General features: G+C 46.3%; 1 protein-coding gene across 1 annotated transcript in view; it reads left to right on the top strand.

Moving 5' to 3' along the window:
- The window catches only part of XRCC5 (X-ray repair cross complementing 5), a 126,783-nt gene that overhangs the window by 20,071 nt on the left and 88,751 nt on the right, over positions 1-17,961 (top strand). The window contains exons 5-8 of the mRNA XM_077449650.1: positions 6,645-6,767; positions 11,565-11,756; positions 15,024-15,138; positions 17,134-17,272. Coding sequence (XP_077305776.1) covers positions 6,645-6,767; positions 11,565-11,756; positions 15,024-15,138; positions 17,134-17,272 — 569 coding nt within the window. The remainder of the gene's footprint in view (positions 1-6,644; positions 6,768-11,564; positions 11,757-15,023; positions 15,139-17,133; positions 17,273-17,961) is intronic.

Below are 17,961 nucleotides of genomic sequence, written 5' to 3'. Positions count from 1 at the left end.
AGCCATTTTAACTGTGGGCAGCTGAAGCTGCTGCCTGTTCACTTCTTGGATTTACACAGAGGCACACCTCCAGCTCCGCAGCTCTCATTGGCCCTCTTATGACTCATCCCCCTCCCTTCCCGGCAAACTCTCAGGAGAGCGAGAGATAGAGAGAGCTGTGCATGACTTCATAAGCCTAGGCTAATGACTAGACAAGAAACGGGAACTGTCTAAGGGTGTTACTATCCAAAGTTAAAACAACAACAAGGGCAACGACATTCTGAAGCTTCCCTCCAACCACTTTGCATATTATTTTAGATATACTGCGATTCTGTACTTGCCAAATATGCTGCAGAAATCTCCCTCCGCTGAGTCTGGCTGCAGCCATTTTAACTGTGGGCAGCTGAAGCAGCTGCCTGTTCACTTCCTGGATTTACACAGACACACAGAGGCACACCTCCACCTCTGTAGCTCTCATTTGCCCTCTTATGACTCCCCCCTGCAAATTCTCACAAGAATTAGAGAGAGAGAACTGTGCATGATGTCATAAGCCTAGAATAATGACCAGACAAGAAACAGGAAGTGGGCTGTATAAGTGATTTACTGGCAGAAAAAATAACGTTTTACTATCCAAAGTTAAAACAACAAGGGCGGAAGATTTAATAGATGGAAAGATGAAAAAAACAACTAAAAGTCCGCTTTAAAGAAATTTCCCCTCACATCCTAATGTGCCTGTAGGACAGGAAGTGAAGAATAACCTCCCCAATAAGGAAAAAAAAAAGCTGCAAGGGGTTTTAACCATAAAAATCAAAACGACTCATGTAATTTGGCTTGTAATTGCCATCATCCCTTTTAAACTTAAACAAGTATGAAAGACCTCTGTTGTGGGATTTTTAAGGCACTAAAAAAGTTTTTGAAAAAAAAATAATTTGTACAAATAGAAAAAATTCCATAAAGATTTCAAAACTGTAACATGTAAATATTAAAACATTGTATGTTAAGAAAAAGATAAAGTGATCACTTTATCTTTTTCTTATCATACAATGTTTTAATATTTACATGTTACAGTTTTTAAATCTTTATGAATTTTTCTCATATCGTCTTCCAGGACAGCCTTTGAGATATAGGGCTCCTCCCTCCGGGACAGGAAACACGTCAAGCCAATTAAATAAAAGGTGTGGTCCTCCAGGCCCTCCTCAGTTTTTGTGTTTCCTGCCGGACGGGAAGGAGCACATTTGGAACTGGTAAGGGGAGCTCCTTCTCAGGGGTTTTGCCTGGGGAGAGCACCTTGATGGACCTGACCCTTAGCACCCCTCGGTCCGTACGAAGGGAGGAGAGGGTAGCTTTCAGTCCCCGCTGCCATTTAAAACGTTCGGAGAGAACGGGACCCCGATGCGCGGCAATCTCCCCCTCCGAGCGCTAACCGCTAGTACCTGTCGGTCGGATGGCGGCGGGAGACGTTCGTTCCACCGACCGGCGTCCGGGTACTGTGAGCGGTGCGTTCGTAAGGAACGCACGGCGTCGGGGCGGAGACTTTGCGTTCTGGCGTACGGAAGTGGGAGAGACGCACTTCCGCCGGATTCGCGTCATCAGGGGGCGCCGCAGGACCTGTTCCAGTCCTTTGGGCGCGGCGGTGTGACTACAGGGTTGCCTGGAGCGGTGTGAAGGCTCAGAGAGACTGAGTGAGACACAGGAACCATGGAGAGTGCAGTTGTGCAGGTGGACTCCGGTTCAACAGGCTCCAGTACCTCTCAGGTAAGCTTGGTGAGGGCAGACCAGGACTTACACTGGGGGGTGGGGGGTCACTCTGACCTATAGTACCTTCCCGGGGTGGAGAACCTGCTGGTGAAGGGGGGCACTTCCTAGGCGGACCCTAGAAGCACAGTGGTGTGGTCAGGGGTGGTATTTTAATGGGACCCTGTTTTTCTTTGTTGGTAGGTTAAACAGGACAGAGCCCAGATACCTTTGCCCAGAAGGAAATGTGCCGTGTGTGGGCTAAGTTAGGCACCGGTTGGGGGAAGCCGCTTGCCCGGATTGTGTCAGTAGCCTGGTGAAAGAGGACTCTGTGGCAGCTTGTCACAATGTTTTAACATCCGTAGAGGATGAAATTGCATCCACTTTCCAGTCATTTAAAAGCATGATGGATAGGATGCAGGGTCCCTCTGTCTCTTTACCCAGGGCTGTGAGTTTGCCTTCCTTATCCGAACCAAGTCCGGTGGATAGGGAGAGGTTACCCAGGTCATTAGCCTCCTCTAGGACAGAGTCTACTTCTGAATCTGAGGGGGAGGAAGAGGCCATTAGATCTGCCAGATACAAGCTGTCTTTGGATGAGGTGGGTGACCTCCTCAAGACTATATATGACACTTTGGAGATCAACATGTCCAGCTTTCAAAACACGACATGATGTATCAAGGGTCGATTGTAATGAAAGACAGGGTATTCCCCATCCATAGGTCGCTAGTGGAGGCGATTCTGCTGGAGTGGGAACAACCGGAAAAAAGGCAATTTTTTTCAAGTAGCCTTAAAAGGAGGTTCCCTTTTGAGTCGGATGCGGTGCATCCCTGGAACAAGGTTCCCAAATTAGATGCTCCCTTGGCTAAGGTCTCTAAGAAGACAGATTTGGCCTTTGATGATATGGGTTCACTCAGGGATCCTACGGATAAGAGGGGAGATGTGCTGCTTAAGAGAGCCTGAGGATGCCTCTTCCAGCGGGCTTAAACCGGCCCTAGCAGCTACCTGTGTGGCCAGAAACTTGGAGTGTTGGCTTACACAGTTACAATCGCATATTTCTGCGGGTACTTCTAGGCAGCAGCTGTTTAAGTCCTTTCCGCTACTGTTCAAGGCTGTGGGCTTTTTAGCTGATGCCTCTGCAGAATCAGTCAAACTGGCTGCTAGATCTGCAGCACTAGTGAACGCTGCCAGAAGGGCCGTTTGGCTTAAAACCTGGTCAGGAGACACCGCTTCAAAATTGAGGTTATGTGGATTACCCTTTTCAGGGGACCATTTGTTCGGGCCCGGCCTGCAAGAGGCGTTAGAGCGCACGCAGGATAGGAAGAAAGCTTTCCCAGAAAGGAAAAAGAGACCAGAAGGGAAGCGCCTTTTTCGAAGCCCCAGGCAACAGAACCTACAGGAACGGGAGGTTCGCCCCAAAAAGCATTGGCAAGGGAAGGGGCAAAGGAGGAATCTTATTCAGTCCTCCTCAACCCTCCCCTAAAACACAGTGACTCCTGCGTCCCGGTGGGAGGAAGACTGGGGAAGTTCCTCCCACACTGGGAAGCTTCAACCGAAAGTCCGTTCATTTGAGATATAATAAGGAACGGCTACAGGTTGGAGTTTGGTTCAGTTCCCCTCCCAAATTTTCAAGTAACAAGGTTACCAAGGGACCAAGAGAAAGCAGAGCCTTTGGCTCTTCTTCTGGGGGATCTGGTGGACCAAGAAGGAATGGCGCAGGTGCCTCAGGAGGAGCGAGGCTTGGGGGTTTACTCCCACGTATTTGTGGTAAAGTAACCTTCGGGGAAGTTCAGGTTAATACTGAATCTCCGCCCCCTAAACAGATTCATAAAATACAAGCGGTTCCGGATGGGGTCAATCTTCTCGGTAACCAAGTTCCTGTTTCAGGGCTGTCACATGGCCACAGTGGATCTCAGGGATGCATATTGGCATATCCCGATTCATCTGGAATCTCAGAGATTTCTCAGGTTGGCGGTGAGGTTGAACACGGGTGTGTTACACCTCCAGTCTCGAGCTCTCCCCTTCGGGCTTTCAGCCTCACCAAGAATCTTTACAAAGGTTCTGGCAGAGGCACTGGCCCCATTAAGGCTCAAGGCTATAACAGTGATCCCATATCTGGACGATCTACTGTTCATAGCCCAGTCGGCCCAACAGCTGCAGAGGGACATACAGGAGGCCTTGGTTTTTCTGCGCTCACTGGGGTGGCTGATAAACCAGGAAAAATCCCAGCTGACCCCCTCACAGGAGGTCCTGTATTTAGGATACAGGATTTCTTCGATGGAAATGAGGGTATTCCTTCCGGAGGAGAAGATCTGCAAGCTAGAGCAGGCGGTAGCCCAGCTTCAATCTGGTCGGGAAGCCCAGATCAGGGAGGTTATGAGAGTCCTGGGGTTGATCACATCATGCTTTCCAGCGGTGGTCTGGGCAAGGCATCATCAGCGCCCTTTACAGAGACTCATGCTCCGTTATTGGGATGGCAGGCAGGAGAGCCTGGATCAGGTTATGCCCCTATCCTCGGCAGTCAGGAGGTCTCTTTGGTGGTGGCGGGCCCAGGTCAACCTAGACAGGGGTCTCCCCTGGTCCCCACAAGCTACGGTGGTGGTCACGACCGATGCCAGTACGCTGGGTTGGGGTGCCCACCTAGAGGGAAGCTTAGCCCAGGGTTCCTGGTCGAACCTAGAGACAGGTCGTTCCTCAAACCAGAAGGAACTTCTGGCAGTTTGGAAGGCTATAGAAACCTTCCAGTCCCAGTTACATGGCAGGGATCTGCAAGTTCGCTCAGACAATGTGGCAGCAGTAGCCTACCTGGACAAGCAAGGGGGAACCAAAAGCCCTGCACTCCAGGTAATTGAGGACAGAAGCTTCTGCTGGGCAGAGAAGAACTTGTCCGCAATATCAGCCATTCACCTAAAGGGAACTCAGAATTTACTGGCCGACTTTCTCAGTCGCCAGAAGATAGGTCAGGACGAGTGGTCCCTCAACAAGGAAGTGTTCGAGGAGATTGTGTCATGCTGGGGAAGGCCAGAAATAGACCTATTTGCAACAGAAGGCAACAGGAAGGTGACGCACTTTTTTTTTTCGGTTCACCCACAGGATCGGGCCAGGGGGATAGACGCCCTTGCCAATCCATGGCTGTTCGGCCTGTGTTATGCCTTTCCTCCCGTAAGGATGGTGGCGGAGGTCCTGCAGAAGTTCCGTTAGGAGACTACGGACCTCATTTTAGTAGCTCCTTTTTGGCCAAGGAGACCCTGGTTTGCCAGCATAAAAAGATTGGCCGTCCATCCTCCGCTGTTTCTACCAGTCAGGGAGGATTTACTTTCCCAGGGGCCGATCCGGTGTCCTCAGATAGAGAGGCTCAAGCTTGCGGCCTGGTATCTGAGGAACAAATCTTAAGGTCACAGGGTTTCTCAGAGTGATTATGACCTTGTTAGAATGCCGTAAACCAGTTGCTAGGGCTAGGTTTAATTCCTGGTTGCGAGAACAGGGAATTGCAAGCCCAGGGGTCCCGGCAGTCCTGGACTTTCTACAAGCAGGGGTAGAGCTGGGCCTATCTATCAGCACTCTAAAGGTACAGGTGGCGGCCTTAAGCGTTTTCCTTCAGTCATCCCTTCAGCAGAATCCATTTGTCAGGAACTTCTTCAAGGCTCTGTCTAGATCCAGGCCTGTCAGAATGAAGACCTGTCCTACCTGGGATTTGGCCTTGGTTCTTAGGGCTTTGACCCAAGACCCATTTGAACCATTAGATGGAGCATCACTTAAGTGGATGGTACTAAAGACTGTGTTTTTGATAGCGATCACGTCAGCTAGAAGGGTCAGTGACCGGCAGGCACTCTCGGTCAGAGAGCCATTTTTGTTAATCTTAGAGGACAGGGTAGTACTTAAGACTGACCCTAGTTTTCTTCCTAAAGTGGTGTCCACTCTTCATAGGACACAGGATATTATTTTGCCAACTTTTTTCTCAACCTCAGACGAGGACGAGGCGAGATCTTTAAGTTTGTTAGACGTCAGGAGAAGTCTATTAATTTTTCTAGAAGCCACTAGGGTCTTCAGGAAGTCAGACTCACTTTTTGTTAATTTTTCGGGCGCCCGCAAGGGCTGCAAGGCGTCCAAAGCGTCTATCGCCAGGTGGATACGGATGGCGATAGTTAAAGCCTATGAGTTAGAGTGGAAGCAGGCACCCTTAGTTAAGGCACACTCTACAAGGGAGGTTTCCACATCGTGGGCAGAGAGGGCTGGAGCCTCTCCGGAGGAGATCTGCAAAGCAGCAACGTGGTCCAGCTACTCAACATTTGCAAGACATTACCGTCTGGATTTATGGTCTGATAAAGAACAGCCTTTTGGACGTAAGGTCCTCCAGGCAGTGGTCCCGCCCTGACAAGGTGAGCTCCTTGCTTATCTCAAAGGCTGTCCTGGAAGACGATATGAGAAAACCGGAGTTAGACTTACCGGTAACTCTTTTTCTAGGAGTCTTCCAGGACAGCCTGGCTTCCCACCCAAAGTTGTTTAAATTGGACTAAGTGGTGAGGATGTGTATTAACGTGATTGTTAGTGTGTTATGTCTTTCAGAGCCTCCCGGCGGTTCTTGGAGTAAAACTGAGGAGGGCCTGGAGGACCACACCTTTTATTTAATTGGCTTGACGTGTTTCCTGTCCCGGAGGGAGGAGCCCTATATCTCAAAGGCTGTCCTGGAAGACTCCTAGAAAAAGAGTTACCGGTAAGTCTAACTCCGGTTTTTTTCTATTTGTACAAATTATTTTTTTTTCAAAAACTTTTTTTATTGCCTTAAAAATCCCACAACGGGGTCTTTTTTGGGATTTTTTTCTATTTGTATGTGCAGGTATTGATATCAGAGAAGACTCTGTGTATAGTGTGTAATTCACTAACGATTCTTCTCAGGACTTCCCTGTTGTATCTAATTATTTATATTCTCTTAGAGGGAAGAAATACGAGAAGCTGCACATCGCGGTGTTCACAGACCTGAGCAGCCCCTTCAGTGAGGATCAGCTGGAGATCATCATCGCCAACCTGAAGAAAGGCGGCATCACCCTGCAGTTCTTGTAAGTGGCAGCTGTGCTTTTACCCGACACCTCTGGTCCCTCTGTACCCAACCAGTGATAATTTTGACGCCTAATTTTCGATTTCGTTTTAGTCATAGTCTTTTGACCAAAATGTGATTTTAGTTTTAGTCGTATTTTCGTCATCTGAATTGTTTTAGTCATATTTTAGTCGACTAAAATCTAAAAATCTAAAATCTCCAGTACCTTTTTAGTTGATTAAATCTACTTGCGGGCGGCCCTCCTATAGTATAAATACATCATTCCTTTGAAGTTAAATACCAGGGTTATGGCAGCAGCTAGCGGCTCCTGCGGGATCACTTTTATCCAACACAGAATCGGCCATAGTAAAAAAAAATGCCGGGGTCATGGCAGCAGCTCTTTTTTTAGTATGGGCGATTCTGTGTCGGATGAAGGTGGTCCTGCAGGAGCATTTACCACAGGATCACTTTTAGAGGCGACAGGAGAGGTGCCCATGACCCATTCCCCCCCTCTCCAAAACTTCCTGGTAGTTTCCAGAGCCAATGGTAAAGCCAGAGAGCGATCCGATGCGGCCGTTTGTTGGGCAGGAAGTTGAGTGAGGGCAATATGGCCCCCACTCGGCTCTATGCCCTTGGAGGATAGGCGCAACCTCTTCTGGTTTTTGAGCCAAAACAAATGATTTTTTTATTTTTTTTAACCACTTACAGACCGGAAGATTTTCACCCTTAATGACCAGGCCATTTTCTTGCGATACGCCACTGCGTCGCTTTAAAGTGATTGTAAACTAATATTTGCCGTAAGACAGTGGCGCGCAGGCGCACTGAGCGCGCCGCTGTCAACGGCGATATTCTGCGAGTAGCGGCTCCCGTGCGCATGCGCGGGAGTGACGTCATCGCGGTTTAGCCGAATGACAGCGGCGGAGCAGCGAGACCCACCGAGAAGATGGATGCTCCGGACTACAGGGGACAGCGGTGACTTCGCTGGCTCCTGTGTCAGGTAAGTGACACATAATGGACTACTATGCGATGCATACTAGTCCATTATGCTTTACCTTTGCAGGGAAACAAAGAGGAAGTAACACCCATCAGGGTTTACTTCCTGTTTAACTGACGTGCGACACTGTACCCAAGCAGTGTTAGTTTTTTCTAATTAATAGAGCTTTCTTTTGGTGGTATTTAATCAGTGCGGTGGTTTTTATTTTTGTGTGATATAAACAAAAAAAAGCGACAATTTAGAAAAAAAAAAAGCAATGTTTTTTACTTTTTGCTATAATAGATATCCCCAAAAAAAAAGAAAGAAATTTCTTCATCAGTTTAGGTTGATATGTATTCTTTTACATCAGTGGTTCTCAACCTGGGGGTCGAATGATGATTTGTCCAAGGGTCACCGAATCCTGGAGCCCGCGGCCGCCCACTCAGCCTCTTTGCAGCCGCCCATTGTGTTCATGGCATGGCTGGGGGGGGGCAGAAACTGGAGGTCAGCTGACTAGCGAGGAATACGAAATGGGAGGGACTGGAGGAGACCCTATCTCCTGATTTCGGTATAGGTGTCATTGCTACGAGACACCACAAAGTCGGAGACACAGTGAGTAACGCTACCTGTGATTATATTTGCCATTAATATATAGAAATGGGACTTCAGCTTGTCAGAACAGTGTGTTGTTGCCGCATCCTTGTTGTATAGGAAAAAATAAGACACCCCCCCCCTTATTGGGACTTTTTAGGCAACACGCACACAAGAGTAAAGTAGAAAAATATTTATTATAGTACATAAAATAGATCATTCACAAATATGATGATCGTTAAAAACATATATCAAAAAGACAGAACAAAAACTAGACAAAAAAAAAAAAAGACAATTTACATAGCAAGCATGGAACAGTATTAAAGATACTCTCCAGTGATTGAGTATTCTCTCTGGTACCCAACGCGTTTCTGGTTCAGCCCTTCGTCAGGGAATTGGGATTGGAGAATATGTATTCATAGGCAACTAGAAAAAAGGTTAATAGAGCACTGCAGGAGCTGGCATCAATGGGAGTCCGCCAAGCGACCCCACAAAGTAAAATGATTCCCCAAAGTAGAGGAACTCTCTTATTTGCCGGGTGATCAAAGAGAAAAAATATCTCGTATGGAGGGTGTAGCCAGGAGGTGGTGATATGCATTTAAACAATGTTTGTTTAAATAGATCCCCCATCAAACACAGCCCTGGAGCACTCCAGAGCTGGCTGGACACCACACACGGAGGCACAGAACTGAATACAAGCATAGACAAGGTTTCTTCAAGTGACTGGGAGTATGCTATATACGGATGATAAGAGCCTATACTGAGGCTTTCTACAGCATCTGCCCGCGAAAAACGTATATCAATTGGATATTGCGGCAGACAGATTGGACACTTTTTTGGACCATTGACATTTATACAGCGATCAGAGCCACTGATTACTGTATAAATGTCACTGGCAGAGAAGGGGTTAATACTAAGGGGCGATCAAGGGGGTTAACTGTGTTCCCTTGTGTGTTTCTAACTGGATGGGGGGGGGGACTGGGACTGACTCTGACTGAAGGAGGAGACATATCACTGTTCCTGATCATTAGAAACCGCAGATCTGTCTCTCCTCCCCTGTCAGAACAGGGATCTATGTGTTTAGCCACACACAGATCCCCGTTGGGGCTCTCCTGCCTGCGATCGTGGGTAGCCGGCGAGCATCGGGTCCCACCTGCGCGACCTGCTATCGCCTTGAAAGGTCCTGATGTACACCTGCTGCGATTTGCGGGATCGTGCCGACCTGCCACCGAATAATGACAGCAGCTGGACGGCAATTTTTTGGGGGGTTCTAAAGGTAAATCGGAGATCTGGGGTAATAAAGAGGAGCTGTCATGCTTATATTTTTTTTTTTTAGAGCTTTTTAAGTACTGTTGTTTGTTGGCATAACATGAGCGTGCGCAATTTTGAAACATGACATGTTGGGTATCTATCTACCTGTTCTAACATCATCTTTCACATTATACAAAAAATTGGGGTAACTATTGTGTTTTTGTTTTTTTTATTCATTAACCGCTTGCCGCTCAGCTGCCGTCATTTTACTACGGTGGGTCGGCTCGCGGGATCAGGGATAGCAGCAGGCGCACCCACCCGTTGCACTGCGGTGGTGCTGATGCTCGTGGCTGACGGTGGCGATGCCCACCGGCCACGAGCAATCACGAGCACAAGAGGCAGAACAGGGAAGTATATGTGTAAACACAAATGTGTGAGCAGTGACAGATCGTGTGTTCCTAATAGCCAGGAACCACAACCCGTCACTTCCTTTAGGTCAGTTCCCTCCCCCTACAGTTACAAAACAACCCCTTGATCGCCCCCCCAGTGTTAACCCCTTCCCTTCCAGTGAAATTTGTACAGTAATCAGTGCATTTTTATAGCACTGATGGCTGTATAAGTGCCAGTGGCCCCAAAAATGTGTCCAATGTGTCCCCCACAATGTCGCAGTCCTGATAAAAATCGCAGATCGCCACCATTACTACTAAACAAAAAATAATAATAAAAATGCCATAAATCTATCCCCTATTTTGAAGACGCTATAACTTTTGTGCAAACCAATCAATATACGCCTTTTGCAATTTTTTTTTTTTTTTACCAAAAATATGTATCGGCCTAAACTGAGAAAAAAAAATTTGCTTTTAAAAAAAAAAATGGGGATATTTATTATAACAAAAAGTACAAAATTTTGTGTTTTGTTTTGAAAATTGTCGCTCTTTTTTTGTTTATAGTGCAAAAAATAAAAACCGCAGAGGAGATAAAATACCACCAAAAGAAAGCTCTATTTGTGGGGAAAAAAGGACGTCAATTTTGTTTGGGTACAACATCGCACCACTGCGCAATTATCAGTTAAAGCGACGCTGTGCTGAATCGCAAAAAAATGGCCCGGTCGTTCAGCAGCCAAATCTTCTGGGGCTGAAGTGGTTAAAGTGTATTTTTTTTTTTCCCCAACAATTAAGTTTGAAAGACTGCTGCGCAAATACAGTGTCGCATAAAATATTACAACGATTGTCGTTTTATTCTCTAGGGGCTTAAAATATATATACCGTATTTATCTGCGTATAACACGCACTTTTCCTTTTTTTTTTCGTGTTATACGCCGATCCCCCGCCCTTCCTAACCTTTTCTGCCGCTCTCAGTGGCTTTACGTTATTTTCGCCCATTCTCAGCTATTTTCGGCCATTCTCGGCTAATTTCGGCCACATTCGGCCGTTCTTGGCGGTTTTCGGAAAGCCCGAAAGCAGCCTAAAATAGGCGAAGAGGGCTGAAAATAGCCGAAAACGGCCGAGTGTGGCCGAAAATACCCAAAAGCCACCTAGAACGGCCGAGAACGAGCGCCACCGAGATACACAGGACATCCGCTCTGTATCTCGGCGGTGCCATTTTTAAAAATGGCAAGGAGACAAGCCTGCAAGGCTGCAATGCAAGGCTGCAAATGACTGACAAGGCTGCAATGCAAGGCTGCAAATTACACTGACAAGGTTGCATTAAAATTACGTTTTTTTCCTTAAACTTCCCTCCTAAACTTGGGGTGCGTGTTATACACCGATAAATACGGTATATATAAAGCTATATCTATATATATAAAATGTTTGGGGGGTTCTAAGTAATAACTTCTAAGTAATTTTCTAGCAAATAATACAGATTTAAACTTGTAAACAAAAAGTTCCAGAAAAGGCAAGTGGTTAAATTGTATTTCATTATTTAAGCATTTCTCTAGAATTGACAAACTGCTTGTATACTGTGATGTGAAGCCATTCTGTCTCTATGTGTGTGTGTGTGCAGTCTGCCGTTTCCTGTGGATGAAGATGAGGACGGAGCTGGTGACAGAGGAGGAGGAAGAGGAGACGACGCTGGAAGCAGAAGAGGACTTGGTAAAGGGTTTTCTGAGCAACAGAAGGTTGGCATCCAGATGGTGAGGAAGATCATGTTCGCTCTGGAGGGTGAGGAAGGCCTGCACGAGGTTTACACTTTCAGGTAAGACCAATTACAAGATTAGTAAATGTGAGGAGTTAGGAATTTTAAAGGCTAAGTTCACGTTTCTGAACATGTTACTTGTTACACCGGTGTTTAGGGTGTAACATGTAACATGTTCAGCATGCAACCCCCCCCCCCAGGACACCGGGCGGGGTGTTTCTCTCTCTCTCTCTCCGCACCCACTTTCAAAAATTGACAACAGCACGACCCTGTGGATCTCCGCGCACACGCCCATGTCACAGTTTCCTGTGAATGAATAGACTACAAGTACCATCATTGGTATATAAAGTGTAGCGCTACACTTTATATACCAATTTACTTCTAGAAACAAATGTATCTGTTTGTTGTTTTAGCTGCTTGACTTCATCTATTTTGAAATTTTTCAGGCAGTGCAGTGTTCCTCGGATTGTATACAAGTACCATCATGCATTGCAGCTGACAGCTTGTAGTTCTCATCAGCATGATAAATTTCTGACAAGTTTTCCTGACACCAAGTGAAAAAAAAGGTGACCGGGGAGATAGCCCCAGTACACAGCCTTTAATTGGCAGCCTCAGATCTGCTCCTGTGTGCTGTGTAGAGGGGGATGTGTCTCTTCCCCTCCAATCAGCACTCAGAGCTCTCCTCACTGAGCTTTGCAGTGTGTAATTTCAGCTCTCCGCCCCTTTTTTTTCCTGAACTCTCAGACAAGCTTTATAATTTTGCACTTTGAACGGATGTAGAAAGAAATTCCACCATCAACAGGACCAGGTGCCCTGTCACCACATCCCAATAATGACACAGAAAAATATGACCCCTTTAATGTGACGGGACGTTAACCACTTCAGCCCGGGAAGATTTTCCCCCCTTCCTGACCAGAGCACTTTTTGCGATTCGGCACTGCGTCGCTTTAACTGACAATTGCGTGGTCGTGCGACATTGCACCCAAACAAAATCGATGCCCTTTTTTCCCCCACAAATAGATCTTTCTTTTGGTGGTATTTGATCACCTCTGCGGTTTTTATTTTTTTGCGCTACAAAAAAAGAGCGGCAATTTTGAAATTAAAAGCAATATTTTTTTACTTTTTTGCTGTAAGAAATATCCCCCCAAAAAAATAAAATAATATATATATATATATATATATATATATATATATATATATATATATATATATATATATATATATATATATATAAAAAACTAATTTCTTCCTCGGTTTAGGCAGATACGTATTCTTCTACATATTTTTGGTAAGAAAAAATCGCAATAAGCGTATGTTGATTGGTTTGCGCAAAAGTTATAGCGTCTACAAAATAGGGGATAGATTTATAGCATCTTATTTTTTTTTTTTTTTTTTTTTACTAGTAATGGCGGCGATCTGCGATTATTATTGTGACTGCGTCATTATGGCGGACACATCTGACAATTTTGACACATATTTGGGACCATTGGCATTTATACAGCGATCAGTGCTATAAAAATGCACTGATAACTGTGTAAATTACACTGTCAGGGAAGGGGTTAAACACTAGGGGGCGGATCAAGGGGTTACGTGTCTCCTAGGGAGTGATTCTAACTGTGGGGGGGGGATTGGCTACCTAGGACACGACAGCGATCACTGCTCCCAATCACAGGGAGCAGTAGATCCCTGTCATGTCACTAGGCAGAACAGGGGGAATGCCTTGTTTACATGGGCATCTCCCCGTTCTGCCACTCCGTGACACGATCGCGGGCCCCCGACGGACATCGAGCCCGCGGGCACGGTCACGAAGCACGCGGCGGGCGCGCATGCCCACAATGCCACGTCTTAAAGGGGACGTACCTGTATGCCCATTTGCCCAGCTGTGCCATTGTGCCGATGTATATTGTCGTGCACTGGTCGGCTAGTGGTTAAAGGTGACCAGAACACCAATGTTATAGAAATATATAAAAATATATACGTTTTAATTAAAAAATATGGTACAATACAATTAAAATTGTCTCTGCAGAGACAGAAGATTGGTGTGCATGAATTACTGTTCACAATAAATACAGATACTTGTAAGGTCTCTCGTGTAATTAACGTTTCAGGCTCGAATGCCTTTTCTTCAGGGGTTTATACAGAGAAGGCTGTATTCGTATCGTACATCTATCAATGAAAGACATATATGTATTATAGAGAACATAGAAATAAACCATGACTCTAGACCAAGACCTGTTCCAAAATGTTGAATATCACATACCCATTGTTGTCTTGTGACTTCATACATTAGGATAAAAGCAAAAGACCTACAGAGGGCGCTGTCGCCGCTGAAGGTGCTTCCATCTTCACCCTGTCTTCCTTGCCAGTTGGTGGACACTGGCTGCATGATTGGCTGGAGCCGCAATGACGTCACCATCATGGACACAGGACTCTGAAGGCGCAGCACGAGTATGCCGTTTCTTCAGAGCGCATGCGCCGGTGACGTCACTGGTTGCATATAAAGTAATTGTCTCCTAAACGGTGCACGTTTAGGAGATATTTTGCCTATAGGTAAAAATTGTGCATAGGAGTTTACTCCCACGTAAAATTGTGTCCCCACCATCTAGGTTCCCACACTCGCCTTCCACCCTTCGCTCGCTGTCGTTCGGTTCTGCCGATAGAAGCTAAGAGAGGAAGCGCTGTGTATGCTCTTAAGTCCAAAGACTCTTCCCTCCCATCCTCCATGTGACAGTGCTGGGTGTCTGAACAGCCAATCACTAAGGCAAGGCCATACATTATTCACTTTTCTTTATTTCAACTACAGGTTGAAGGAAAGAAATCTGCCTGACAGCGTTGATTGGGGAATCCCTCCCGCTGGGCTATTGCATTCTGACAGCGGGAGGTTTTCCCCGCCGTCGGAATACAATGATCACTGCTGGCGGCTATATCTGCAGGCAGTGATCGAATGGGGGGAAAAAAAACTGATAGGCTGATTGTCCTGAAGTCGATCGATAAATCGAATTCAGTACAACCATCCTGCCTGTAGATGGATTGAAATTTGGCTGTTTCCTGCTAAACTGGCACTATTTCAGTCCATCTGTGGCCGGCTTAAGCAGCAGCGTAGTCATGTGGAGGGAAAGGGAGGGAGTCGCATGCTCCTCACACAAGGTGAAAGAAATATTTGTATGTAATGTTGGGGAGGGAATCGGTCGGCTGAGCTTTGTTGCTTTCCCAGGTTCTCTTGAGTTGTTCTCACCTTTACCATTTTGCTGCCATCTCTTCACATTTTGATTGTATTTGATGGATGTGTTTACAGGTTTTTTCCTTTTACTTATTTTTGGATTCCAGGGACAGTCTGGAACAGCTTTCCATCTTTAAGAAGATAGAGAGGAGGCCTATGGCGTGGCCCTGCCAACTTACCATCGGCTCCAAAATTTCCATACGCATTGTGGGGTACAAATCTGTAAGTATATTGCCAACTGACTGGATGGAAGAGCATGGCCTAATCCAGTGTTCTGACAATGTGATGTCTATACACTGAAAGCAGCGAATGTGACTTTCACCAAACATTCACTGGTAGTGAATCAGTCACTGTCATTTAACCACTTAACGCTAAGTGACGTACCTGTATGTAACCCAACTTTGGTTATACCGTGATGATGCCTGCTGTAGGCATCATCCCAGTATCGTTTCTCTCAGCAGGCGGTTGGCTTTTTTGTAAAAGGAATCCTGGTGGCTAATTAGCTGCTGATTTGCTTTTACAAGCAGTGAGAGGGGACATCCCCCTCCCGCCACCTTCCTCGGCCATCTCAGGCTCTCCCATCTCACCGAAGAACCTGAGAGCAGGGCTGGTGCAAGGATTTTTGACACCCTAGGCAAAACCTCATTTTGACGCCCCCTTGGCTCCACCCCTGACTCCACCCCCTTTGCCATGCACATGTATAACCCCACCTTTTTAATGAAGCACCCATCAAATGCAGCCTACCAGTGCCCATCAAATGCAGCCTACCAGTACCCATCGATGAATGGTTGTTTGCTTACATTCATTCAGGAGTTGGGACACAGTCCTCCGGTGCACCTCTGACACTATGTGCGAACGGAGCGGCGGCTGCCTGCAGATGCTGAGACTTAGTTGCTTGCTGCAGAAAGAAGAGAGTAGGAACACCAGTGACCGGGCGCCCTAGGCAGCAGTGCGCCCTAGGTGGCTGCCTAGTTTGCCTAGTGGTAGCACTGGTCCTGCCTGAGAGTGCATTTGGGGGTTCTGCTGGCTGACCATAGAGCTGATCAGGGACCGGATTTTCTATCATCCCTGCTGACTCGTCCATAACCTCTGACCCCCCCATTCCTTCTCCACACCCAGTCTCCCCTACATCCCATTCTTTTCAATTACAGTCAGCACACTGCTGTGAATAGGGAATGTCAATCATCCCTGCTTACACATCCCAATGCCAAGCCTTTCTCCACAGCTCACTGTTTAGGTCCAGAGTGTTCAGGGATGACTGTCGTACCTTCTGACGCCCCCCTATCTCGTTGTACCCTTCATTGACATTCAGCATACTGCTGTAGATAGGAAGTTTCTAGGGATGTACCCAAGTCATTGCTCTTTCCTTGCCTACGGCATAAGGATGGCAAAACTGCTTCCTGTGTGACATTGGTGGAATGAATTTCTGCCCCCCTGCCCTTACCTTCTGTGATACAAGATGGAAGAATGGTCACGTGACCACTTTACAAAAGACAAAAATAAGATACCTTATATACCTCGAGTATAAGCCCAGTTTTTCAGCACATTTTTTTTGTGCTGAAAAAGCCCTCTAGGCTTCTACTCGACTCTCCCTGCCTCACTGTGCCCATCTGCAGCCTCATGCACCTGATCTCCCAGCGTTGTGACATGCAGTCAAGGCAACAAAGGAGTGGCCCAAGAAGAAGCACATTAAGGTCATGGAGTGGCCTAGCCAGCCTCCAGACCTTAATCCTATAGAAAATGTATGGAGGGATATGCCAAGCAACAGCCAAGAAACCTTAAGGATTTAGAGAAGATCTGTAAAGAAGAGAGGACCAAAATCCCTCCTGAGATGTCTGCCAACCTGGTCACCAACTACAAGAAACGTCTGACCTCTGTGCTTGCCGACAAGGGTTTCTCCACCAAGTACTAAGTCATGTTTTGCTTGGGGATCAAATACTTATTTTACTCACTGAACTGCAACTCAATTTATAACATTTGTATTGTGGTTTTTTTCTGTATTTTTGGATGATATTTTGTCTCTATCATATAAAATACACCTATGATACAAATGATAGACTCTTAATTTCTTTTTAAGTGGGAAAAATGACAAAATCATTTGAAATCATTATTTTCCCCACTGTAATGTAAGCAAAATGAGTTATACGCATTCTAATGAGCTCTAATGCACACAACGATTTGGCCTCATTAGCATTCACATATACTTTAATGCTTTAGGTGTTGGAGGCGAAGACGAAGAAGGGTTGGGCTACCATAGACGCTAAAACCCTGAGAAAGGAAGACGTACAGAAGGAAACCGTGCATTGCCTGGATAACGACGAGGAGACGGAAGTTCAGGCAGAGGACATTATACAAGGTTTGCTCTTCTCTGCCATCTGAAGATTCTCACAATTCCTCTTGTCTGTGTCCCCGTTAGTGATATTCACCCTCTTTATCCTGTTTGTCACTGAAAGTGACAGTAAATCCCAAGTTATGGGTTGTCTGCAGAACAGTAATCTTCCAATGGGGGGGGGGGGGGGGGGGACACTAGATCTGGGGACAACCAGGGATTCCTTCATTTTAGATGAATGTCTCAATTTCGGTTTTGTTAATGAAACAGGAAGTCAAGGGAAATCTCCTCATTAGGAAACAAATGGCAAAAAACATTGACAGGTGTTACCTAGATAGCAAGCAATTGTGCTGCAAGTGTGAAAATTGCTTGCTGAGCTATTGCTAGACTTGCCAAGGCTTCACAAGTTTGTTGCACAGTTGCAGCAAGTCCTCATTGCATGACTCCAGATCAACTTTCTTTGCAAACATTCTGCAAAGTCTGCTGCAAATTCTGTCTCAGTTATGTTGTGCCAATAGTCATCCCACCACAGGGGGTCACTGTGGCTGAATTTTCATGCTGTAGACTTGCAGAGCTCTGGCTTTAGACTCACCACTGCAATGTTGCTCTTGCTCTACAACTAGAACTTGTGCTTTAAAGCGGGGTTCCACCCTAAAGTGGAACTTCCGCTGATCGGAACCCTCCCCCCCCCTCCGGTGTCACAATTGGCACCTTAC

This window comes from Lithobates pipiens, unplaced genomic scaffold (assembly GCF_037356315.1).
Source record: "Lithobates pipiens isolate NorthernLeopardFrog02 unplaced genomic scaffold, aLitPip1_a1.2 Scaffold_22, whole genome shotgun sequence".
NCBI classification, from domain to species: Eukaryota; Metazoa; Chordata; class Amphibia; order Anura; family Ranidae; genus Lithobates; species Lithobates pipiens.
This window is presented reverse-complemented; position numbering and strand designations above follow the sequence as displayed.